At 45.0% G+C, this 25,974-nt stretch overlaps 1 protein-coding gene across 2 annotated transcripts in view; it reads left to right on the top strand.

Annotated features, from left to right (window-relative positions):
- Positions 1 to 25,974, top strand: part of MATN2 (matrilin 2) — a 173,129-nt gene that overhangs the window by 79,589 nt on the left and 67,566 nt on the right. For both annotated transcript variants that reach the window (XM_027561473.1, XM_027561472.1), the window contains exon 5: positions 13,920 to 14,042. In XM_027561473.1, the coding sequence (XP_027417274.1) occupies positions 13,920 to 14,042 (123 nt within the window). The remainder of the gene's footprint in view (positions 1 to 13,919; positions 14,043 to 25,974) is intronic.

Here is a 25,974-nt window from a genome sequence, read left to right as displayed (position 1 = left end):
TGGGTGTAAATGCTCAAGAATTTCCAGGGGGACTCCTGAGGCTCGATCCCGCCTTTGCGTATGCCGAGCCTCCTTCCTCATGACCTTTGTCATGGGTGGAGCTCCTCACGCTGGCTCCCTGCAGTGATAGAATTCCAGTTGAGCTATTCCAGATCCTGAAAGATGATGCTGTGGAAAGTGCTGCACTCAATATGCAATATGCACTCAGTATGCAATATGCCGGCTCCCGGCAGAGAAGGCAGAGCACTGTTTGTTTGACTTTCACTAGGCAAGTGCAGCGGCTCAACAGTTTCACCACTCTGCACAGATCCACGAAGGACCACGAAAATGCTCAAGTATCGATTCTGGGTTCCCAGTACATGTTATAAAGTAGGTAAATTGGCAAGTGTGGAATCTGCAAATAATGAGAATCAAGTAAAACTTTGAGAAAAATAAAGTTGGAGGGATCCAATTATCTTAAGACTGACTATAAAGCAGTTGTAATCAGAGCAGTGTGGTAGGCGTGTACAAGTGGACATCACTGGCACAGAATATAGTCCAGATATAGACCCACACATTTATGGTGGAATGACTTTTGACAGTTGCCAAGGAAATTCATTGGTAAAGAATAATGTCATCAACTCATGGTGTTACATCAACTGGATTGCCATGTGTAAAAAAATGGACCTTGACCCTTACCTCATACCATATTCAAAAATTTATTTAAAACTGATTTTAAATGTTAATATAAAGGAGAACATATAAATGTCTATATTAAAATGTAGGGGAAAAATTGATGACCCTGGGTTTGGCAAGGATTTTTTAAATAGGGCACAGAACACAAAAGAGAAACTCAGTAAATTGAACATCATCAAAATTAAAATATTTGCTCTGCAAAATAAACTGCTACTAAACTGAAAAGGCAAATCACAGACTGAAATTAAATATATCCAACAAAGGATCTTAGAATTTATAAAGAATTCTTATAACTCTATAATAGGAAAATAAACAGCCCAGTCAAAATGGGCAAAAGATTTGAATAGACACTAAACCAAAGAAGATATATAAAGAAGAGATGCTCAAACTTATTAGTCACTAGGAAAATACAAATTAAAGCCAAAACAAGATGGCCCCACTCTACTTCCACTAGATTGAATACATTTTAAAGTATTGACCATGTCAAGTAATGGCAAAGTTGGAAACAGAATCATCGTTTTTCCTGGTAGGAAGATAAAATGGTTCAACCACTTTGGAAAACAGATTAGAAGTTTCTTACAAAATTAAATATGTACTTACCATGATATCGAACCATTCCACTCTTAGGTATTTACTCAAAAGAAAGTAAAGTTTATGTTCAAACCAAGATTTGAGCACAAATGTCTACTTGTAATAAGCTAAAACTGGAAACTCAAATCAAATCAAAACAACTCAAATCATCGACAGGTGAACTGATAAAGAATTGTGAGATATGTATACAATGTAATACTACTGGGCAATGGAAAGAATGGACTACTGACACTTGTTGGAGAAGGAAATGGCAACCCACTCCAGGATTCTTGCCTGGAAAATTCCATGGACAGAGGAACCTGGCAGGCTACAGTCCATGGGGTCGCCACAAAGAGTCAGACACGACTGAGCGAATGAGCACAGCACACTGACACATGGAGCAGGCTGGATGAATGTCAAAATAGCCCTGTTGAATGAAAGAAACAAGACCAGAAAAAGAGTACATATTGTAGGATTCCATTTATATGAGATTTTAGAAAATGGTAACTAATCTGTGTGATACAGATCAGCAGATGAGTGGCTGCCTGGGACCAGGGGGAGGGATGGGGCAGGTGGAGGGGTTACCAATGGCAACTAGGAAACTGGGGATCTGGAGGTGATGGGTATGTTATCTTGATTATGGTGATATGTTGCTATGTCAAATTTATCAGATTGTATACATTAAATATGTGTAGTTTATGGTACAGTTTATGTAGACACAAACATTCACGCAGAACAACGTGGTTTTGGAAGGTAAGTGGTACTGAGACAGAAGGCTGCAAGAGAAGAGATCAGAGAGTCATGGAACAATCAGGGGTTGGGGATGAAGGGTTTTTCTAGCAAGTCAAAGAAGAGGAGAGAACTGCAGGGCTTGTGGTCTTTGGAGGATGCTAAGTAGAACAGACTGTTTGTTTCGAAGAGCATGTTTGGAGCATTAGTGGGGGATGAGAAAAGGAATTTAAGCTGGAACAAATTATGGGGTGATTTGATTTCTCAAACTGACTTCCAGCTGCGGTCTTTGGTGGATAGAGGGGCTGAATACAGGGTGTCAGAGGGAAAACCACGTGTTAGTACATTGACCTTGGCAGTAATACATAATATAGTATTAGATTTAGGTAGAGAATGGGTGCAGAAATACCATCTACCTATCCCCTCACTCGTTCATTTATTCATTCAGTACTTACTCATTCCCCTCTATGGGCTAGACACTCTGGTGGGGTGTGGGAGAGAAATAAGTGTGTCTCTCATATGTTGGAGATCCAAGGAACACTCAGATCTTGGCTTCCCTGGTGCTCTGCACGTGCGGAGCAGAAGGTGGACGATGCAATCAGTTTACAATTCAAGTCAGTTCAATCAATTCAGTGCTTATGTTTCTTATGCCCGTGGAATTAATTAGACCATAGCAATAATCCCCACCCAGGGGAAGAGTTTATGACCTAAGATGGGGAATGGTGGGTGAGGGGTGTTTGATAACTTCAGTTATCAGAGAGGAAACCTGGTTTTGCTGGGGAAAGCAAGAGCGAGTCTGGGCAAGAGCCCACACAAGTGGTTGGGTGCAGCTGGAGATGGGGGTGAGAGTTCAAGGAAAATGCCTGGCTGGATATGCTTGGGGTGGTCATTGGCCCTAAAAATGCATGGAATTTTGGAGGGAGAAAGGGAGTGTGGAAAGAGGAGGTCAGGGTCTCAGCTTTGGGGCAGCCCACAGAGTGCAGACCAAGTGCAAGAAGGAGCAGACTGCGCACGTGCACACAAGCAGGCGGCTTTGTGGGGGCAGGGGCTTGTTAGAAATGTAAATTTCCACACCTACTGAATCAGGGACTCTAGGCGTGTGGCCCAGGAGGATGTTTTAACAAGCCCTCCTGGGAGTTCTGATCTTAAACTCGAGTTTGAAAACCACTGATCCAGCTATTTTAAGCTGGATCACTCCCTGAGAGTTGGCTGCTCCATAGGGAGTTCATAATGAGAACGGGATGCTGTGATTGACAGCCGTTTAGAAATTGCAAAGCGCTCAACAAGACTAGGGCCTTATTTGTTCACGCTTATTTCTGATTTCGATCAACCCTATTCGGTCAGATACACTTATGTTTTCAGGCTTTGTTTTGGGGCTCCTCCTCTTTTTCCCCTCTCAAATGGAAACTAAAATCTCAGTTCGTGAATAGGATAACTGATTGAAAAAGCATGAAGCTTTGGGGGAGGAGAGATGTGAGCAAGGCACAGCTGGACTTTGCCTGAAAGGACAGGTTTGTTTTTGTGGGTGACATTGGCTTGCTTTTGTTTCTTCCAGCGTGGAAGCACAAAGCTGATGACTCACATTAACTGCTGAAAGTCTTTAAATTCAAACTGCAGCTGTCAAAATACGGTTAGGCTTTCAGAAGACATAATGAAAGAAGGGGGATAGTCCCTAAAAATGCAGGCTTGGGTTTCTCAGGCTTTTGCGGAGCCTTAGCTCCAAGTGAGCTTTTGGGTTGGAGCAGGCAGAGATCCCATTGTTTCCCAACGGAGAGAAATAGCAGCTCTAATAATACATTCCTCTTCTCTCTTCCTGTGATAAATAATTTCTGATTTCTCCATCTCAGGCTCAATAGCAGCATGTGTGTGTACTAAGTCACTTCACTCGTGTCCGACTCTGTGTGACCCATAGACCTAGACTGCCAGGCTCCTCTGTCCATGGGATTCTCCAGGCAAGAATACTGCAGTGGGTTGCCACGCCCTCCTCCAGGGGATCTTCCCAACCCAGAGATCAAACCCTTGTCTCTTACATCTCCTGCATTTGCAGGCAGGTTCTTTACCACCAAAGTGGAGCTTGTCTTTAATGGTGTTCATTTTGCTTTAACTCTAAAGGAGAAATTAGACTGTCACTGGTATCAATAGCATGCCATGTGGCTTGTATACAATTCTGAAAAGTCAGTAAAAACCCTTTTATTTCATCTAGGATGATGTCAGCCGCAACTGCCACAGTCTTTGTCCCGTGCTTCTTTCTTGTCCAGGGTAACCAGATGAGAGTTTTCCAAGTTCTCTGGGCTGAGGCACTGTGCCAGGCTTTCAAGATCACACATGGAGAAGGCCCTTAAATCTAGAATGCCTGTGAGCCTCAGGGGAAACACCAGTGATGGATGTGAGCACAGCCCTGGGGCTCTTAGTTATCAAATCCTCCCTGATTTATTTCATTGGGGAGACCGAGCAGATGCGGTTTACATCCCTCCTAAAACTCTCCAGGAAGAGGAGCAAGCAGATTTTGCTGACTGTCAGCCATGTACTAACACATGCCCTCTGGCAAGGCATTGTTTGAGTTGAGATCTTTTGCTGTAAAATTCAAAATTGCCTACTTTGCTGTATCAGATGAAGTCAGCCTAGAACTCACAAACCAAAACTTAGCCACAGATACACTAATGTTGTTTAAAGTGATATGAATCTAGTGTCCACGTGTGGGGGGTTTCATAGGCACCCAATAAAGTGATATTGTATTAGAATAGTGATGTAGGTAAAATCTGGTTGGGGTCACCTCTTCTCCATGCTTACCTAGGCCTGCTCTACTAAGACATTTGGCACTAGTGGTAAAGAACCCACCCACCAATGCAGGAGACGAAAGAAATGCAGGTTCAATCCCTGGATCGGGAAGATCCCCTAGCATAGGAAATGGCAACCTACTTCAGTATTCTTGCCTGGGAAATCTCATGGTCAGAGTAGCCCAGGGGCTGCAGTCCATGGAGCTGCAAAGAATTGGACACGACCAAGTACAAGAATAAGGGAAGCTTATCCCATGGATGGAAGAGCCTGGTAGGATGCCGTCCATGGGGTCGCTAAGAGTCGGATATGACTAGGCGACTTCACTTTCACTTTTCACTTTCATGCATTGGAGAAGGAAATGGCAACCCACTCCAGTGTTCTTGCCTGGAGAATCCCAGGGACGGGGGAGCCTGGTAGGCTACCGTCTATGGGGTCACACAGAGTCGGACACGACTGAAGTGACTTAGCATAGCATAGCATAGCATATTTGCTGAGTACCTACTATCTCTCAGATACTTTATCATCTATATTATCTCATTTAACCCTGCAATAAGATGTTTTCTCTACTTAATTATTTAACCTCTATGAAAATTCAGTCTCACAGAAATCACTTATGCGAAGTCACACAGGTCACCTCGCTGAAGCCAGGTCTGACTCCAAAGGCAATATTCTTTTCATCCTATCTGATCGCCTCCCTTGTACCTTATGTAAAGAAACATGGGACTTCCCTGGTGGTCCAGTGGCTAAGACTCTGCACTCCCAATGCAGGGGGCCCAGGTTTGATCCTGGTTGAGGGAACTAGATCCCTCATGTCACAACGAAAGATCTGGTGCAGTCAAATAAATAATATTTCTTTAAAAAAGAAGAAGAAACATAACTGCCCCTTATCTCCTCCTCCAAGATTCAGCCCTCCTGACCCTTGCTTTTTCATATTACCTGCCTCAGGTCCTGATATACAGTAATCTTTTCTGAGATGGCCTTCTGACCACACTGTGTGAAACAGAAGTTCCCTTCCCTCCACACTCCTATTGCTCTGTCCTGCTTTTGTTCCACAGTACTTCTAAGATCTAAGTAATATATGGTTTAAGCTGTTCATGTCATGTCTGGCCGCTGTCCATGGTATGCCAGTAAATGTTTAGCAACCAGATCTCCAGGGGGAAAATACCCAATTTGTAATGTTCACCAATCCCTGTGGTGTCAGTACTGCCACCATGGCTGATTTCACGCTACCCGCTTGGCCTTGCTGAACGCAGAGTTGGGAAGAGGTGGGCATGGTCCGTCAATGTGGGTCAGTAGGAGCCAGCTTTCCACTCGAATATCAGCTCCATGGCGAGAGGGATCGACTGACTGTTTTAAAATCAAGGGATCAATTGTTTCGCTCACTGTTGCTTTCCCAGCAGTTTGAACAATTTGATGAATGATTGAATTCAGTCATTCAAATATATTTTTAAAAACTGACCACATGCCAAACAGCATGCAAGTTGAGCTGGGGGGCTGAACAGAACAAGCACTGGCTTCCAATGGCAGGGGAAGTAGACATTAAATTATCAATTGCAAATCAAGTGTTACATTGTAACTGTGGTAAGGAAAACCATGATGGTGAACTTGATCTCTAACAGGGAGTGGTCAGATAAGAGCCCTCCATCCCCAAGTACTCCAGGCTGGCCGCCGCCGCTGCTGCTAAGTCGCTTCAGTCGTGTCCGACTCTGTGCGACCCCAGAGATGGCAGCCCACCAGGCTCCCCCGTCCCTGGGATTCTCCAGGCAAGAACACTGGAGTGGGTTGCCATTTCTTTCTCCAGTGCGTGAAAGTGAAGTCGCTCAGTCGTGTCCGACTCTTAGCGACCCCATGGACTGCAGCCTACCAGGCTCCTCCGTCCATGGGATTTTCCAGGCAAGAGTACTGGAGTGGGGTGCCCAGGCTGGCTACTTACTGTCAAGTCAGTTCAACACACGTCCACTAAGCACCTGCTGTGTGAAGCATGTGGTATCAGGGGTACCCTGAGAACCACCAAGACTTACCCTGTGCCCCTCAGAGCTTACAGCCTGGGTAAGAATGATGAGTGAGGAATGCCTGACAACCCTGTGTTTCAGGTCCATTCACCCATTCCCAAGCACTTGATGAGCCCCTGTCATATGCCAGGCAGTGTGGTAGGTACCAGGTATGCGAGAGACAGCAAGACAGCTGGTTCCTTAGCTGTTGTGAGGATTCCAGTGTCTGCAGCTGGAGACTGGCTCCCTGATGTCACTGTCCTCTGCTGGGAGAGGAATATCTCTTGCTGGGGACGAAAAGAGGTACAGAGACTTGGGAAGAGTTTTATTCCCGTCTCACTCATCTTCCCAGGACCCAGGACCCCATATCTAGTGGAGGAGATATTGTAGGACTCTAGGACATCCCCTTTGGGAGGCAGGGGGGTTGGGACTCTGTCACTGTTCTTTCAGCAGATGAACACTTATGGGGCACCAACTCCACGCGCTAGGACACTGGGGAATCAAACTGAGTCACACCAGCTCACCTTCCCGTGGGGCCGTCAGACTAGTGATCAGGTCCTTCTAATACTGTGGGATAAATACTGTGACTAAGTTTTGGTTTGTGAGTTCAAAGTGCCTACTGTGGGATAATACTGAGGGATAAATACATGAGTGCTCTAGTGGAGCCATGTGTAGAGAGCTCGAGGAGCCCAGAGGAAGAAAACCTGAAGCCCCGCCAACCTGGAGAAGGCTTCCTGGAGTAGATGACTTCAGATTGAAGTCAGTAGTCATGAGTGGGAGTCATGGGGTAGAGAAGGCTTGAAAGGGTAATGGGAGCTCTGAATTTAGTGCTCTCCACACCCCCGCCCCCCCACCACAGTTTTATCATCTTTCACTGAAATCCAGACTGTGAGAAAAAGAAGTGCTGTTTTTCTAAAGAATAAAGAATCATCCAAAAACATCTGTATTTGTTTCCAATGAAAGCAACCACTGCCAGAAAAACAACAAAGTTGTTTTGTCAGAACCTAGTCTGTATTTATTCCTTTGTCTTTGTTTAATTAAATTAATCCCTCAATGGTTTCCTTTGGGACAGTACAGATCACTAGTGGCCATAAATCCCCAACGTTCTGAAAACAGTATGAAAGGCCCGAGGCCAGCTGGCAGGCCTGCTGTTTGTGGGATGTTCTTCTGGAATGCAAGCCGTGATCCTCCTGTTCCTACCACACTCTACGCCCTCACGTAGTGTCCAGGGTCTTTCAGACACTTGGAGAGAGGTCCAAGGACAGCAAAAGAAAAAAAAAAATCGAGATTTGTCTAAAAGAAGAATCTGAGCCTGGAGACAGTTGACAAAGGCTGGCTCTTGTGTCTTTCCCTGGATGAATATGAGGACTTTTTACCTGGGAGTTTCAATGACTCTCAACCTGGCTGCACACTGGGGTTATCTGGGAGTTTCAGGAACACTGCTGCCTGCACCCTGGCCCCCGCTGCCTGACTCAAGGCAGTGAGCTGGGCGTATTTTCCGAAGGCCCCTAGATAGTTCTGGTGGGCCGTCGAGGGGGTGCACTGCTGCCCTGACGGATGGGGCCCTGCAGGGCTTCAGGGCTGTCCCGTCCTGGAAGGAAGGAGCACCTCCATGACCTCTCTGCCTACCCTGTGGGGGGGAAATCTTGGGGGGAAAATGGTTATTGCTTCAAGATCTTGGTTCACTGCTTTCATCCACATTTTTCAATCTATTTCAATTGAGATTGGGAATTGGCCACAGGCTTGGGACTTGGGGGTTGGTTGTTCCAGTGTCCTGGGGTGTCATTGCCCAGCCATCAGGAGTTCATGCAGGGACGCTCCCCTCCTGATTAGGGAGCCTGGCAAGGGAGACACATTATTCATTTACCCAAACACTAAATCCTTTCAATTTCGCAGAGCTAAAGTAAACTGTGATGCCACCAAAGTTACTCTTCCACAGCACAAGTCAGGTGAAGCGGCCCTTGATTTTTTTTTTTCATTATTATAGAAACTCTTGGTATAAACTCTTGTTAGAAAATTCAAAAACAGATAATTATTGCTTCAAGATCTTGGTTCACTGCTTTCATACAATCTACATTTTTCAACCTATTTCAAGTGGGAATGGGAACTGGGTGCAGAGGGATAGATGTAGTTCAGGCTACTACGTCTGTGTGCTAAGCTGCTTCAGTCATGTCTCTTTGTGACCCTGTGAACCATACCCCATCAGGCTCCTCTGTCCATGGGATTTTCCAGGCAAGAATACTGGAGTGGGTTGCCATTTCCTTCTCCAGGGATCTTCCCGACCCAGGGATCAAACCTGGGTCTCTTTCATCTTCTGCACTGGCAGGGTTCATTGCTTTTAAAATGCTTCTTTCAAAGAGGTTCTTTTGTAACACTGATTTTTTTCATTATTATAAAAGCTCTTGGTATAAACTCTTGTTAAAAAATTCAAAAACAGGTAATTACAAATAACAGAAAAAAATGAAACTCTCACCCCTCCTTGGTAACCACTGTTAGGCAGGGTTCCTGCTGGACACAGAGAGGAGGCAAAGCAACTGTGGGGGCTGAGCAGCGGGACCCAGGTGGAGAAGTTCCCACCCCCACCTTCAGAGATGGGCTTGGGACTTGGGGGTTGGTTGTTCCAGTGTACTGGGGTGTCATTGTCCATCATCAGGAGTTTGTGCAGGGACGCTCCCCTCCTGATTAGGGAGACTGGCAAGGGAGACACAGTATATACATCAGTACATAAATGCCTTTGTAATTAACATGGTGATACATGCCAGGAAGGGCTTCCCAGGTGGTTCAGTGATGAAGAATCCACCTGCCGATGCAGGAGCCGTGGGTTCCAACCCTGGGTCGGGAAGATCCCCTGGAGTAGGAAATAGCATCCCACTCCAATATTCTTACCTGGAAAATTCCATGGACAGAGGAACTTGGCGGGCTTCAGTCCATGGGGTCACAAAGAGCCGGACACAACTGAATGACTGAGCACGCACACATGCGCACACATGCACACACACACACACCAGGAGGGAAAAGTCAGAGGTGCACAGACATGCACTGACAGCCGGTGGGTGTGGCCAGCAGCTCTGACAGATAGTGGAAGGTCCTCATGTCAAGAAGTTGATTTTCCCATCCGCACACACGCAAACCAAAGCTACTTTGGCATGGAAGTCAGAAAACTACCACTTTGTTCCCAAAGAAGTGGCTTTCATTTATCCGTACACTAAATCCTTTCCATTTCCCAGAGCTAAAATAGACTGTGATGCCACCAAAGTTACTCTTCCACAGCGCAAGTCAGGGAAATGGCCCATCTCCCTTTCTGAGATGTTCACCCTCAGTGGTCCCCCGATGAGCAGGGTTGAGACCAGGCAGCCTGCTCCCAGGCCCTCTGCCATCCCGTGTCAGCTGTCCTTCCGACGCCTCCCTCCTGCTGCTTCCCTTGGAATTCCCAGAACCGGGGGTCAGCTCCCCTATCTGTCCACTTTTTCCTCCACTTCTGCACCTTTACTGTCTCCTCAGCTCCAGGTGGATCCTCTTCCTTTTCTCTGTGTCTCTTGCTTGCCTGCCAGCCTCTTCTGATTGATCCAGCTTGGGCTGGCTGTAATGCATCTCCGTTCTGAACTCCCACTGTATTGGCAGCACCTCTCTTGTGGATTTCTAGCATGTTCTGTTTTGTATTTATTTATTTAGGGTGCATCTGGCAACCCACTCCAGTGTTCTTGCCTGGAGAATCCCAGGGACGGGGGAGCCTGGTGGGCTGCCGTCTCTGGGGTCGCACAGAGTCGGACACTTCTGAAGCGACTTAGCAGCAGCAGCAGCAGCAGGGTGCATCTGATAGCTACGCTGGCTCTCCCAAGCCTCAAACTGGGCTAGTTTGAGGCTTTTTGAACGCCTGTACATGAACGCCTTTTGCATTCACTGTTCTTCAGTCAGAAACACTCACACATGCATATATGGTGGTGGTGGTTGTTCAGTCACTAAGTTGCGTCTGACTCTTGCGACCCCATGAATTGTAGTCCACCAGGCTCCTCTGTCCTTGGGATTTCCCAGGCAAGAATACTGGAATAGGTTCCCAATTCCTTCTCCAAGGGATCTTCCTGACCCAGGGATCAAACTGGTGTCTCCTGCAATCCAGGCAGTCTCCTTCATTGCAAGCGGATTCTTTATTGCTGAGCCGCAGGGAAGCCTATATATATATATACACACACATATACACACACACTAGTTTAGTTTCAGGTATGCAGTATAGCGATTCAGTATTTTACATTTCCACTGTATATATTATGAAACAATCACCACAATAAATCCAGTTACGATTTGTCACCATACTAAGCTGTTACAGTATTGCCTATTATATTCCCTATGTGTACATTACATCCCAGTGGCTTATTTATTTTATAGCTGGAAATGGATTTATACCTCTTAATCCCCTTCACTGATCCATATCCCCAACCTGTACCTTCTGGCAACCACCAGTTTGTTCTCTGTATCCATGAATCTGTTTCTGTTTTGTTATGTTACTTCACTTGTTTTCTAGATCCCACATATGAATGAGATCATACAGTATTTGTCTTTCTCTGTCTGATTTATTTCACTTAGCCTAATACCCTCAGGGTTCATCCATGTTGTTATAAATGGCAAAATTCCATTCTTTTCTATGGCCGAGTAACATTTCATTGACTATACGTAGCACGTCTTTATCCATTCATCTGTTGATGGGCACTTAGGTTGCTGCCATATCTTGGCTATTGTAAATAATGTTGCAATGAACATAGGGGTGCATATATCTTTTTGAATTAGTGTTTTTGTTTTCTTTGGATAAATTCCACTTCTGGGTTTTATCAGAAATGCTCTTCCTAGAACCTCACCTTCCTAACCCTTAGAATACAAGCTGCGTGATGGCAGGAGTCCCTTTGTTGGTTCACACTACATCCCCCGTGCCTGGGACAGAGTAGGTGCTTTGTTGATTCAATAAATCAAAAGTATCTGATAATTCCAATTTTTCTTATATCTCTGGCTTAGGCTTGTAACTAACTGTAAATTTTGTTATTCTTCAGTTATTTACTATGATTTTTGCATGAGCTGAAGTTTCTTCTGATTATTGTTATTTTCCCTATATCTGGATCCATGGGAAATATCAATTGGAGTTCCCAATTGGAAATATAAGATATAAATAAGATAGGTAAAGAGAGGAATTTGCATCTATAATTTTTTCATCTACTTCATTGATATAGGAGTGAAAATAATTCTTTTAGCATTTTAAAACCAGAATCCTTCCTTGTGGAATTTTAGATCTAAATGTTTTTTAATCTTATGATGTAGCTTCCATTTAAAAAGAAATTAATGCATTTGATAGAGGTGCTAAATATGTCAGCTTTTATCTTTTTATCAATTTGATATTTTACATTTATCAAAAAGTGTAATAAACTATAAAACTCAAAGACCTAGGAGGTTACATTAAAGTGTAGTCATTGTATTCAGGGATAAATCAAACTTTCTAGTGAATTAAGTTTTTACCATAGCTGTCACAGTGATAACTTTTAACCAGAGGAAGAAAAATTTTTTAATGTATTCAATCGCTTTAATGCTCTCTGATTTTCTTGAACTTTAATGGTAAAGTCACTGAAAGAACTAGTTATGAAACCAAGTCGTTATCCTTGCCGAGAAATACTGTCATAACGTCAGCCAATTTCTTCAAAGGGGAGACTGAGTCGATGAAGGATTAAAAATGCCTTTAAGCTTTTCATCCTCTGATATATTCTTAGTTCTATGGCAGTAAATGCTCTACTGTGAGTGTATTCTTACACTGCATTGGAATAAAGAGCCAGAGCTCAGCACTTTGTGGGCACATAATAAATATTTGACTGGAATAGCGTTGTTAATCACCATAGAAGAGCCTGGTGGGCTACAATCCTATGGGGTCACCAAGAGTCAGATGTGACTGCATGACTTTCTCTTCACTTCACTTCAGACCGTACATTGATTTCTCCGTATCTTTGTTGCTCAGTCGTGTCCAACTCTTTGCGACCCCATGGACTGTAGCCTATCAGGCTCCTCCGTCCATGGGATTTTCCAGGCAAGAGTGCTGGAGTGGATTGCCATTTCCTTCTCCAGGGGATCTTCCTGACCCAGGAATCGAACCCAGGTCTCCTGCATTGCAGGCAGACGTTTTACCATCTGAGCTACCAGGGAAGCCCCCTATCTTTGTTATCTCTACCTAAATTCTTCTGGCTTCCCATTTTCCTCCTTTATTACTGGGGTGCATAAATAGAACACAAAAAGGATTTTCAAACATCCTTCTGATAGAGAAATGGAATGGGAGAAAGTATGTCCAAAGAGACCAATACAGACTTGAAAATAAGGGGCTCTTCCGGACCTGCTGTGTTTTTGGTGGGGCAGCAGGTCTTTTCACCGTGCTCTTTCCCAGCTTCTGCAAAATGTCAAAGACAGCGCCAAATGGTCTTGTTGAGACTATGTACGTAGGTGTGTACATTGGTGAGACTGATTACAAAGCCTTTAGGTTCTCAGAGAATACGGATGGTACTTGATTCGGACAAGCACAAAGGCCTGCTCATGATAACTTCAATCCTCAAGAACCGTCCATCACTCTCCTTGACATGAGAAAAATACATATTGATGTTAATTTTAAATTTTCTAATGCATTTAATAGAGAAGAAAAATTCCAACTTTGAAAAATATGCTTTTATGTATACATAAGTGGCTGTGTGTGCTCAGTCACATCTGTCTCTCTGTGACCCCATGGACGATAGCCCGCCAGGCTCCTCTAGCCATGGGATTTTCCAGGGAAGAATACTGGAGTGGTTCCTACTCCATTTCCTACTCCAGGGGATTTTCTCAAGCCAGGGATCGAACCCCCATCTCTTGCATCTGCTGCCTTGGCAGCCGGATTCTTTACCACTACACCACCTAGGAAGCCCTTACATACATAGAAACTCACCCAACTATTAACAGAGGTAGTCTCTGGATGGTAGGACTGCAGGTGGGGAGATTACAGTTGAATTTTCTTTTCTATTTTTTTCCTGTTTTCCAAAATTTCCAAAATGTTCCAAAATTTCTTATATCGCTTTCAGTCAAGAGTTATTTTGCCAAGTGCTGTAGAGTCGCTCATTGACGGCCCTGTGCCAAGAGTCACCTCCTTCTGAGCCAAGTTCTAATGATGCCTCTTTGCCCCAGTCCAGGACCTGTGTGCAGCGGACGACCACGGCTGTGAGCAGCTCTGCGTGAACCTGCTGGGCTCCTTCGTCTGCCAGTGCTACAGTGGCTACGCCCTGGCCGTGGACGGAAAACGGTGTGAGCGTGAGTGTCCCGTCCAGCCTTGCCTGATGGGGAAACACCAGGAGGGAAGCGAGAGGGGAGTCCACATAGCCAGTTGCTCTCCTTTGAGTTTCAACCAAGTGCTCCCAGTTCTCTGTCCTAGTTGTTAGTCACCATTTGAATTTTAAAGACTTCGTTTGTGGCTGAGCTTAGCATTTTCCCAGTCTGGGTCCTCAGCAAGAAGCGTATTTATGATAATCTATGTTAATAGATCAATCCATTACTGCTTCCCTTGGCAAGGACTGGGCGGATTTGCATTCAGTTTGGAGCGGGTGTCTGGGCTGGTCTGCCTTCAGTAGAGCTCAGGTATTATACGCCAGGTCAGGTGGTGATGGGTGATGTTGCTGAGTGGCACCTCAAAAAGGTGGGCAGCCTTTCTTCTAAGCGTGGATCTGCAGTTCAGAGACGGTCCTGGGGACCGCCAGCTGTGAGAGGCCAGCTGTGGGTAGTTGTAATGTTAGTGTTAGTTGCTCAGTCGTGTCCGACTCTTTGCGATCCCACGCACTATAGCCCACCAGGCTCCTCTGTCCATGGGGTTCTTCAGGCAAGAACACTCTTGTAGATTGCCATGCCTTTCTCCAGAGGATCTTCCTGACCCAGGGATTGAACCCAGGCCTCCTGCGTTGCAGGCAGATTCTTTACCATTTGAGGTATAGGGAAGACGAGAAAACAAACAGCAGCCTCCAACACTGGCCCCAGCTAAGAAGTCTCAAGCACAATACTTGGAACCACAGGCACCGCTTGCAGTCAGCTGAGTGGCTTCCCACTCAGGCAACTCCATATTTCAGGGGCCGTGAGAAGTGGGGTGGCATCTCATTTCTTCCGTGATGGGTAATGGTTTTCCTCGGCACCTATAGGGCAGACCAGTGAATCCCTAATATGTGTGTGGCACCTCCCAGCTTGTCTGCAAAGCCCTTTAAACTTGCACAGACTCATTCGTCTTTCCACCAGCGAACAGTGCCTGGCATAGTAGGTGTTCAACAAGCTGAGTAGGGTACTTATGAGGCAGACAATCCGTAAGGAAAGGAAGGAAAAGGACTTGATTGGCATCAGAACTGGAGCCTTCCTTTTCTAAGTCTAAATCCTCCATTTCTTGTTCCCTATTCCGTTGTTTTCAGAGGACCTGTTCTGTCTTGCTTCCCACAACAGTAAACGATGATTTGTTTTTGCACATAGAACTTGCGCTTTCCAGTACACTGTGATTCTTAGCTGGGAATGTGGAAGGGAAAAGCAACAAAACAAAAGTATAGGTGGAAAAAAAAAGTATAGATGGTGGCCTAGTCTTTGCAGGTGATGATGAGAATAAAATGGATTTGTTTGCTTGTTTTTACACACTGATGGAGATGAAAACCACCCTCACCAGAAGTCCATAGTGGAATTGGTCTCCTAAGCCTTAGAGTTGTTTTATCCCCCTTATTCTGTCTGTGGTGACCATGAAAGGTAGCAGGGTACCACATCCATTAACACTGCAAAACAAGAAGTCAATCTGGAAACACCACCCCCCGCCTTTTTTTTCACTACATTAATTTTTGTTATGCAAGTACCTATTTTCATTGAGGAAGTTAGACAAAAAAATCACTATTATCAGATCAGATCAGTCACTCAGTCGTGTCCGACTCTTTGCAACCCCATGAATCGAAGCACGCCAGGCCTCCCTGTCCATCACCAACTCCCAGAGTTCACTGAGACGTCCATTGAGTCAGTGATGCCATCCAGCCATCTCATCCTCTGTCGTCCCCTTCTCCTCTTGCCCCAACCCCTCCCAGCATCAGAGTCTTTTCCAATGAGTCAACTCTTCCCATGAGGTGGCCAAAGTACTGGAGTTTCAGCTTTAGCATCATTCCTTCCAAAGAAATCCCAGGGCTGATCTCCTTGAGAATGGACTGGTTGGATCTCCTTGCAGTCCAAGGGACTCTCAAGAGTCTTCTCCAACACCACAGTTCAAAAGCATCAATTCTTCGGCGCTCAGCCTTCTTCACAGTCCAACTCTCACATCCATACACGACCACAGGAAAAACCAGAGCCTTGACTAGACGGACCTTTGTTGGCAAAGTAATGTCTCTGCTTTTGAATATGCTATCTAGGTTGGTCATAACTTTCCTTCTAAGGAGTAAGCGTCTTTTAATTTCATGGCTGCAGTCACCATCTGTAGTGATTTTGGAGCCCCCCAAAATAAAGTCTGACACTGTTTCCACTGTTTCCCCATCTATTTCCCATGAAGTGATGGGACCGGATGCCATGATCTTAGTTGTTGAGCTTTAAGCCAACTTTTTCACTCTCCACTTTCACCTTCATCAAGAGGCTTTTTAGTTCCTGTTCACTTTCTGCCATAAGGGTCGTGTCATCTGCATATCTGAGGTTATTGATATTTCTCCCGGCAGTCTTGATTCCAGCTTGTGCTTCTTCCGGCCCAGCATTTCTCATAATGTACTCTGCATATAAGTTAAATAAACAGGGTGACAATATACAGCCTTGACGAACTCCTTTTCCTAGTTGGAACCAGTCTGTTGTTCCATGTCCAGTTCTAACTGCTGCTTCCTGACCTGCATACAAATTTCTCAAGAGGCAGATCAGGTGGTCTGGTATTCCCATCTCTTTCAGAATTTTCCACAGTTTATTGTGATCCACACAGTCAAAGGCTTTGGCATAGTCAATAAAGCAGAAATAGATGTTTTTCTGGAACTCTCTTGCTTTTTCCATGATCCAGCAGATGTTGGCAATTTGATCTCTGGTTCCTCTGCCTTTTCTATAACCAGCTTGAACATCAGGAAGTTCATGGTTCACATATTGCTGAAGCCTGGCTTGGAGAATTTTGAGCATTACTTTACTAGCGTATGAGATGAGTGCAATTGTGTGGTAGTTTGAGCATTCTTTGGCATTGCCTTTCTTTGGGATTGGAATGAAAACTGACCTTTTCCAGTCCTGTGGCCATTGCTGAGTTTTCCAAATTTGCTGGCATATTGAGTGCAGCACTTTCACAGCATCATCTTTCAGGATTTGGAATAGCTCAACTGGAATTCTATCACCTCCACTAGCTTTGTTCATAGTGATGCTTTCTAAGGCCCACTTGACTTCACATTCCAGGATGTCTAGCTCTAGGTCAGTGATCACACCATCATGATTATCTGGGTCATGAAGATCTTTTTTGTACAGTTCTTCTGTGTATTCTTGCCATCTCTTCTTAATATCTTCTGCTTCTGTTAGGTCCATACCATTTCTGTCCTTTATCGAGACCATCTTTGCATGAAATATTCCTTTGGTATCTCTGATTTTCTTGAAGAGATCCCTAGTCTTTCCCATTCTGTTGTTTTCCTCTATTTCTTTGCATTGATCGCTGAAGAAGGCTTTCTTATCTCTTCTTGCTATTCTTTGGAACTCTGCATTCAGATGTTTATATCTTTCCTTTTCTCCTTTGCTTTTCACGTCTCTTCTTTTCACAGCTATTTGTAAGGCCTCCCCAGACAGCCATTTTGCTTTTTTGCATTTCTTTTCTATGGGGATGGTCTTGATCCCTGTCTCCTGTACAATGTCACGAACCTCATTCCATAGCTCATCAGGCACTCTATCTATCAGATCTAGGCCCTTAAATCTATTTCTCACTTCCACTGTATAATCATAAGGGATTTGATTTAGGTCATACCTGAATGGTCTAGTGGTTTCCCCTACTTTCTTCAATTTAAGTCTGAATTTGGTAATAAGGAGTTCATGATCTGAGCCACAGTCAGCTCCTGGTCTTGTTTTTGTTGACTGTATAGAGCTTCTCCATCTTTGGCTGCAAAGAATATAATCAGTCTGATTTCGGTGTTGACCATGTGGTGATGTCCATGTATAGAGCCTTCTCTTGTGTTGTTGGAAGAGGGTGCTTGTTATGACCAGTGCATTTTCTTGGCAAAACTCTATTAGTCTTTGCCCTGCTTCATTCCATATTCCAAGGCCAAATTTGCCTGTTACTCCAGGTGTTTCTTGACTTCCTACTTTTGCATTCCAGTCCCCTGTAATGAAAAGGTCATCTTTTTTTGGGTGTTAGTTCTAAAAGGTCTTGTAGGTCTTCATAGAACGCTTGTTGTATTTTCTGCTGCTGCTGCTGCTGCTAAGTCACTTCAGTCCTGTCCGACTCTGTGTGACCCCACAGATGGCAGCCCACCAGGCTCCCCTGTCCCTGGGATTCTCTAAGCAAGAACAGTGGAGTGGGTTGCCATTTCCTTCTCTAATGCATGAAAGTGAAAAGTGAAAGTGAAGTCACTCAGTCGTGTCCGACTCTTAGCAACCCCATGGACTGTAGCCCACCAGGCTCCTCCATCCATGGGATTTTCCAGGCAGGAGTACTGGAGTGGGGTGCTTTTGTTAATGCTTAACAAAATGAGGTCATATGCTCTATCTTGTTTCACATACTTTTCCTTGTGTGGTTAGTCACTTAGTCATGTCTGACTCTTTGCAACCATGGACTGTAGCCCACCACGCTCTTCTGTCTGTGGGAATCTCCAGGCAAGAATACTGGGGTGGGTTGCCATTTTGTCCTCCAGGGGATCTTCCCGACCCAGGGATTGAGCCCAGGTCTTCTGCATGGCAGGCGGATTCTTTACCCACTGAGCCATTGGGGAAGTCCGATTTTTCCCTTACCAGTTGTTAAATGGGTAGAAACTTTGGGTGCTGTTGGGTCAGAAGGAAATTCCACTGTTGGAAATAAGGCCAGGGGATGAGCTTCAGGAAACAAGGCCAGGGTGTCTGGGAACTTAGGGTGAGGGAAGGAGCAGGGCAGGCCCAGAGCTTGTGTGCATGACAAGGGTCAGGGGCAGTTGGAGCCAGGGCTGGGGCAGGGGACCTGCCGTGGCCCTTGAGAAACTGGAAGGCAGTGAGAAGCCCAGTTCTTTGGATGTTGCCAAATAATTGTCTAAGGGTCCTCTGTAGTGGAGAGCCTTTGAGTCTCTAAGGCTTTTGCTGAGACTTCTGGAGTGTGACGTTTACTGAAGAGCGGCAAGCATGAGAGGGAAGCTGTGGTTGCCTGGGAGCTGTCCTCGGCTGTTTGTTAGAACGTGCTTTGCTCTCGCTGCCGCCGTCAGCATGAAAGAATGTCCGCCTTCCTCGGAGCCGGGGTCAAGCTGAAGACGGGGAGAACGGGAGAGACTATACGTGACCCTGGCCTCATCCATCAGATGTTATCCTCATCCTCGTCAACCGAATATTTGACCCGTTAGAAGCTGAGTGTGTGATGACTGAGTGCCATGGACCTCTGTCACCAGTTACTTTGGTTAGGAGACTGAACACAATGCCAAAGTGTCAATTGCTGCTCTGTGAGGCTGTGCTGAGTACAGAGCAAATGATGGAGATGTTAATAACAGAGGCTCCAGGAGGTCAGGGAGGAGGGAATCCTCAGGGCCAGCGTGGGGAAGATCTGGGTGCGGAAGCAAGGGTAGCGACTGACAGATGTCCAAGGCGAGGGGAGACATGAAGGGCAGCGATCGTGTAGAGGAGGCTGTGCTCTCGAGGCTTGAGGACTGAGACCACGTGTGTGTGGGGTGGGGGGGTGGGGGAGGGCAGCAGACAGAGATCTAGTAGATAAGAGAGAGACGGTCACCGCGAGAATGCCAGGCTGAAGGCTATAACCTGAAGACACCAGTATGAAGGGACTTGTCAAAGATGGCAAGACCAGGTGTTATTACAGCAGGAAATTCAGAGGAGAAGCAGAGGCTGCTAGGGACCCTGGGAGCCTTCCTTTAGCCCTTGCTCTGGGTGGTCTGGATGTGGATGGGCAGAGAACAATATGACTGTGGGACCATAATCCCAGTTCATCCAGAGGGATCCCAGTTTATGACTGTTGGCTCAGTTCTCAATAACACTCTCTCTTACTTTGAAGGGGATTCCATTCTGAATGAGAGATTATAAGGTCACCCTAGTTAAAGCCAGCCTGACTCAAACAGCTGAAAAGGCTAGCTCTGCTGAAGTGGAGAATTCCTGCAGGTGCAAAGCAGGAGATGAAGACATCAAGTGGAACCAGAATATTCAAGGCTTTGAACACCAGACTGAAGAGTCTGAACTTTATCTCTGATAACAAGACACTAAAAGGTTTCTGATTGGGATGGATAAAGGCAAAGCCTCATTTTAGAAAACTCAGTCTCATGGTGCAGGGCAGGATGGATTCCAGGGGGAAGAAAGAGGGCTGGAAAGACCGATTAGGAGACTATGATAGTCCTCTGGTGGAGGGTGACCAGGGCCAGGTTTGAGTATCGACTGTAAAAATGCAGAGAGAAGGAAGGGGTTGAGAAATGAAAAGAGGTGCAGGAATGAAAGAAGGCGCGATTGATAAAGAGGAGGAGGAAAAGTCACGATCAAATCCCGGGTTTGAGCTGCCATGATTCTGAGAGTGATGGTGAGAGTGATGAAAGAGTGATGGAAACAGATTTTTTTTTTAATGTTTTCATTTCGGGCTGTGTCAGGCCTGAGTTGCTGCATGTGGGCTCTTTGTTGCATGGACCCTCTAGTTGTGGCACACAGACTCAGCAGTTGCCCCGAGAAATATGGGATTCTTCCATCCAGGGATCAAACCTGATCCCCGGTATTGGAAGGCAGATTTTTAACCCCTGAACCACCAGGGGAGTCCTGGGAACAGATTTCTTAGAGAAGATAATGAGGATTCGGTGGGTTTCAAGCTGAGATGGGACACCTGCAAGGACACGAGGAGAGGGAACAGAGGCCACACCGACGCCAGGAGGAGAGGGTGGGATCAGCGGAGCAGGCAGGAGGCAGCACAGCCCTTTCCTTCTGAATTTCCATTTCCAGCATTCACTTCTGTGTTTGTTTTGAAAGTGTCTGGACCTTCAACACAGTAAGACCTGGGCTCAAATCCTAGTTCTGCTACTTGGTAGTCATCTTTTATTTCTGAGCCTTGGTTTTTCTCATCTGTAACACAGAGTAGTAATACCTACATCACAGAGTTGGTGGGATTAAATAAGATAACAAGTACAGTTCCTAATACACTTGGGCAATTGTTGCTGTTAATTGTTATTACAACACATGTGATCACCATCATTGTTTCCTGGATGCCATGAAGTGTGGAGTTAGGAGAGAGTGAAGCCTGAGCCTTGGGCTCAGTCACAATGTGCAGGGAGCAAGAGGGGGACGTGGGGGCAGGGAGGATATCTGCGAAGGAACCGCCTAAGGTGGGGACGGAGAATTGGGGAGAGATGGGCGGGAGAACCAGAAGTCATGGACTAGGATGCGAAAGAGAATTTCTAGGCCAGGTCAATATTAGTGTCATGCCCCAGCGAGGCCAAATGGAACAGAACTTAGAGAAAAAGCCACCGAGTTGAGTCATTGGTAATCCATCTCAGCCGACATTTCCAGACTCTCTGCCAGGCACTCTGCTAGGCATTAGGGACACAAAAATGACCAGGAGGCCATTGCTAATGATCAAGAGGGGTGAGGTAAAGGGCAGATTTCAGGGGGGAGCGGCGAGGGGGTGAGAAAGTGGGGACAGCAAATCTGACCTCATTTGAGGAGGTTCGGTAGAAATTCACCATGGCCAGCTACTGGTGGGTGGACCCCACGGGAGTACTTTGACTCATCCCAGAATTATGACTGTGACTGCAGGAGGAGTCAGTTCTGAGCCAGGCGCAGGGCCTTTTAGCCAACATTTCCACACTTTCTGAGTTAGTGGAACCTTACCTTCAAGTGCTAGAGTTCCATTTTTTCTAACTGCTCATTTAACTCTGGATAGAACTGAATTTGTTTCAACATTCAGGTGATCAAGGGTGGATTACTCACTAAAGAAAGCCCTCATTTTGCTTTAGTGGAGTCTTGGTATTTGTAACCCAACAGCTTCCACTAAAGCTGTGTTAATTTCCATCCAAAACTGTACATTTTTCAAACAACCTTAGGCTTCTGTAAAGCAGTTTAAGGGCAGAGTCTGTACATTTTTATGAAAAATTTCCTGGTCCTTTACATTTTTCATCTATGCCTGGTTCTAGAGTAATTTTGGTTAGCAAATTGCCTTAATTAAGCTCTGTCTTTGAGGGTGAATTTTTTGCTGTACTTGCTCTCCTGGTGTTTACTTACTGCCTTGTCTTTTGGGGTAACTTGGGTCCTGTTTGCATCTTACCTGCCCAAGCAGACTGTAAACCCTTGGGGTGAAGAAGGTGCAGAAGCCAATTCCTTTAATTTTCATCTTTCACAGAGTAGACTTGCAAAATGTTTTTCTTGAATCATTAACTAAGATTGACTAATCATAATCTCAAGCATTCGTTTTTCTAAAAAAAGCTTTTCCCCTTGATTGGTTTCTAAATTACAAAATCAATTTTTGTTTATTAAAAAAAATCAGAGTACATCCAGATGTGAAAGCAAAAATTGCTCAGTAGTGTCCAACTCTGCTGACCCCATGGACTGTACAGTCCATGGAATTCTCCAGGCCAGAATACTGGCGTGGGTAGCCTTTCCCTTCTCCAGGGGATCTTCCCGACCCAAGAATTGAGCCCAGGTCTTCTGCATTTCAGGCATATTGTTTACCAACTGAGCCACAAGAGAAGCCCAAGAATACTGGAGTGGGTAGCCTATCCCTTCTCTAGGGGATGTTCCCGACCCAGGAATCAAACCGGGGTCTCCCGCATTGCAGGTGGATTCTTTACCAACTGAGCTATGTGGGAAGCCCACATATAAAGCCCAGATTTATATGAACTCAAAACCTGAAAGACATTCCTCCTGAATTTCACTCCATGGAGATAATCACCACTGAAGGCTTGGCCTCTCCTTCCTGCCTTTCTTCAAAGATAACTTACTAGCTTATGATGCTCTTTGCTCGTCATTACATCCAGGGTTTAGCACAATGCCTGACACACAGTAATGGTTCAGTAAATGATCGTGGAGCAACTGAATGGTATTAAGGTATCTCTTTACTCCCAAATTCAAACCTTATTTTATTAGGCAGGCAATGTGATAAAAATAAGTAATACTCCTTTAATGTTACTAAATTCCAGGACCTGTGTGAATTTATATATAACTGAGACCATCCTTTGAAGTAGGTATTTTATATTTTATAGGTGTCTTCACCTGTCTGTTTCACAGACTTCATCTGTAAATTGAGGATAACAAAACCTACCTCCAAGGGTTGTTGTGAGGGTGAGATGAGGTAATACATGGAAAGCCTCACTACTCTGTAGAGATCTCTATAGGAAAAGAATCTAAAAAAGAGTGGATATGTGTATAACTGATTCACTTTGCTGTACACCTGAAACCAACACAACATTTTAAGTCAACTGTACTCCAATTAAAAATGTTATGTATATGGCAAGCACTTGGAACTGTACTATACATGGGCAACTGACACACATTAGGTGAATCTGCATCTTTTATGAATTTTTATCTTCTCATGAATGCTTGCATGTAATAATGCATCAAACATGTGGTGCGTTTGAAAAATCACATTGAGACCCATACCTCGAATGATGGTGGCGCATAGCACTGGTATTTAGCCTGCTGCTACTGCTGCCTTCAAAACTTTCCTTCTATATTCTTCTATACCAGTCACCTTCAAGGAGAAGGGAATGCTGAGTGGCTTCAGTCGAGTCTGACTCTATGCAACCCTATGGACTGTAGATCACCAGGCTTCTCTATCCATGGGATTCTCCAGGCAAGAATACTGGAGTGGGTTACCATGCCCTTCTCCAGGAGAGAATCTTCCCAACCCAGGGATGGAACCTGCGTCTCTTACGTCTCCTGCACTGGCAGGCAGGTTCTTTACCACTAGCGCCACCTGATGGCTGATATTTAAGTTGGTGACAAGGGATGAGAGGATCAATCTTTATATTGAAAGTCAAATTTTTACTTCATCAGCTTACTCCTCATGCTTCAAGCTTGATCTCCCATGAATGCAAAGATTTCTCCATGCCTTAGTTTGTGAGGGCTGCCATAACTACCACAGAGTGAGTGGCGATAGAAGTTTATTTCCCCAGTTCTGGAGGTTAGAAGTGCAAAGTCCTCATGTCAGCAGGGTTGACTTCTTTTGAGGTCTCTCTCCTTGGCTTGCTGCTTCTGCATGCGGTCTTTGCTCAGCGCCCAGGCATCCTTGGTGCCTCTGTGTGTGTGTCTAAATTTCCATTTCTCCTGAGGACACCAGTCAGATTGGATTAGCACCCACCTTAATGGCCACATTTTAACTTAATTACCTCTTTAAAGGTCCTTTCTCAGAATGTAGTCACCAACTGACCAACTGGGGATTTAGGACTTCAACAAATGAATTTAGGATGGGACATTCAGCCTGGAACATTTCCCTATTATTATCAAAATCAATAGGAAACTTTCTCTGAGTTTTAAACTCCTACATATAGGAATCCAGTCATGCCCTGGGAAAGAGGTTTGTGAAGCTGACTGTGCGTGTATCTTATATATACTCAGCAAGTAAATTGGTTCTACAATTTCTCTAATTGACATATTTGGTTTTTCTTACTCTGTCATCAACAACCTAACAAACCCAAATGCTACTCTTTAAAATATCCTGTTTCTAGTAAGGCCATCCTCTTTGCAGACTAATCCCTGCTGAGGAGACCTTGGAATTCAACTAGATTATAAATCAGAGACTGTCAATCTTAGGCTTTATTCAGTTCAGTTCAGTTCAGTTCAGTCACTCAGTCGTGTCCGACTCTTTGCAACCCCATGAATTGCGGCACGCCAGGTCTCCCTGTCCATCACCAACTCCCAGAGTTCACTGAGACGTCCATTGAGTCAGTGATGCCATCCAGCCATCTCATCCTCTGTCGTCCCCTTCTCCTCTTGCCCCAACCCCTCCCAGCATCAGAGTCTTTTCCAATGAGTCAACTCTTCCCATGAGGTGGCCAAAGTACTGGAGTTTCAGCTTTAGCATCAGTCCTTCCAAAGAACACCCAGGACTGATCTCCTTTAGGATGGACTGGTTGGATCTCCTTGCAGTCCAAGGGACTCTCAAGAGTCTTCTCCAACACCACAGTTCAAAAGCATCAATTCTTTGGCGCTCAGCCTTCTTCACAGTCCAACTCTCACATCCATACATGACCACTGGAAAAACCAGAGCCTTGACTAGACGGACCTTTGTTGGCAAAGTAATGTCTCTCTGCTTTTGAATACGCTGTCTAGGTTGGTCATAACTTTCCTTCCAAGGAGTAAGCGTCTTTTAATTTCATGGCTGCAATCACCGTCTGCAGTGATTTTGGAGCCCAGAAAAATAAAGTCTGAAACTGTTTCCACTGTTTCCCCATCAATTTCCCATGAAGTGATGGGACCAGATTTCATGATCTTAGTTTTCTGAATGTTGAGCTTTAAGCCAACTTCTTCACTCTCCACTTTCACTTTCATCAAGAGGCTTTTTAGTTCCTCTTCACTTTCTGCCATAAGGGTGGTATCATCTGCATATCTGAGGTTATTGATATTTCTCCCGGCAATCTTGATTCCAGCTTGTGTTTCTTCCAGTCCAGCATTTCTCATAATGTACTCTGCATATAAGTTAAATAAGCAAGGTAACAATATACAGCCTTGACGTATTCCTTTTCCTATTTGGAACCAGTCTGTTCCATGTCCAGTTCCAACTGTTGATTCTTGTCCTGCATATAGGTTTCTCAGGAGACAGATAAGATGGTCTGGTATTGCCATCTCTTTAAGAATATTCCGCAGTTTGCTGTGTTCCACACAAAGACTTTAGCGTAGTCAATGAAGCAGAAGAAATATTTGGAATTCCCTTGCTTTTTCTGTGATCCAGCGGATGTTGGCAATTTGATCTCTGGTTCCTCTGCCTTTTCTAAATCCAACTTGTACATCTGGAAGTTCTCAGTTCATGTACTGCTGAAGCCTGGCTTGAAGGATTTTGAGCATAATCTAGCTGGCATGTGAAATGAGTGCAATTGTATGGTAATTTGAACATTCTTTGGCATTGCCTTTCTTTGGGATTGGAATGAAA

This window comes from Bos indicus x Bos taurus, chromosome 14, assembly GCF_003369695.1.
Source record: "Bos indicus x Bos taurus breed Angus x Brahman F1 hybrid chromosome 14, Bos_hybrid_MaternalHap_v2.0, whole genome shotgun sequence".
Taxonomy (NCBI): Eukaryota; Metazoa; Chordata; class Mammalia; order Artiodactyla; family Bovidae; genus Bos; species Bos indicus x Bos taurus.
Note: the sequence above shows the minus strand (reverse complement) of the source record. Positions and strands in the feature narration are given on the sequence as shown.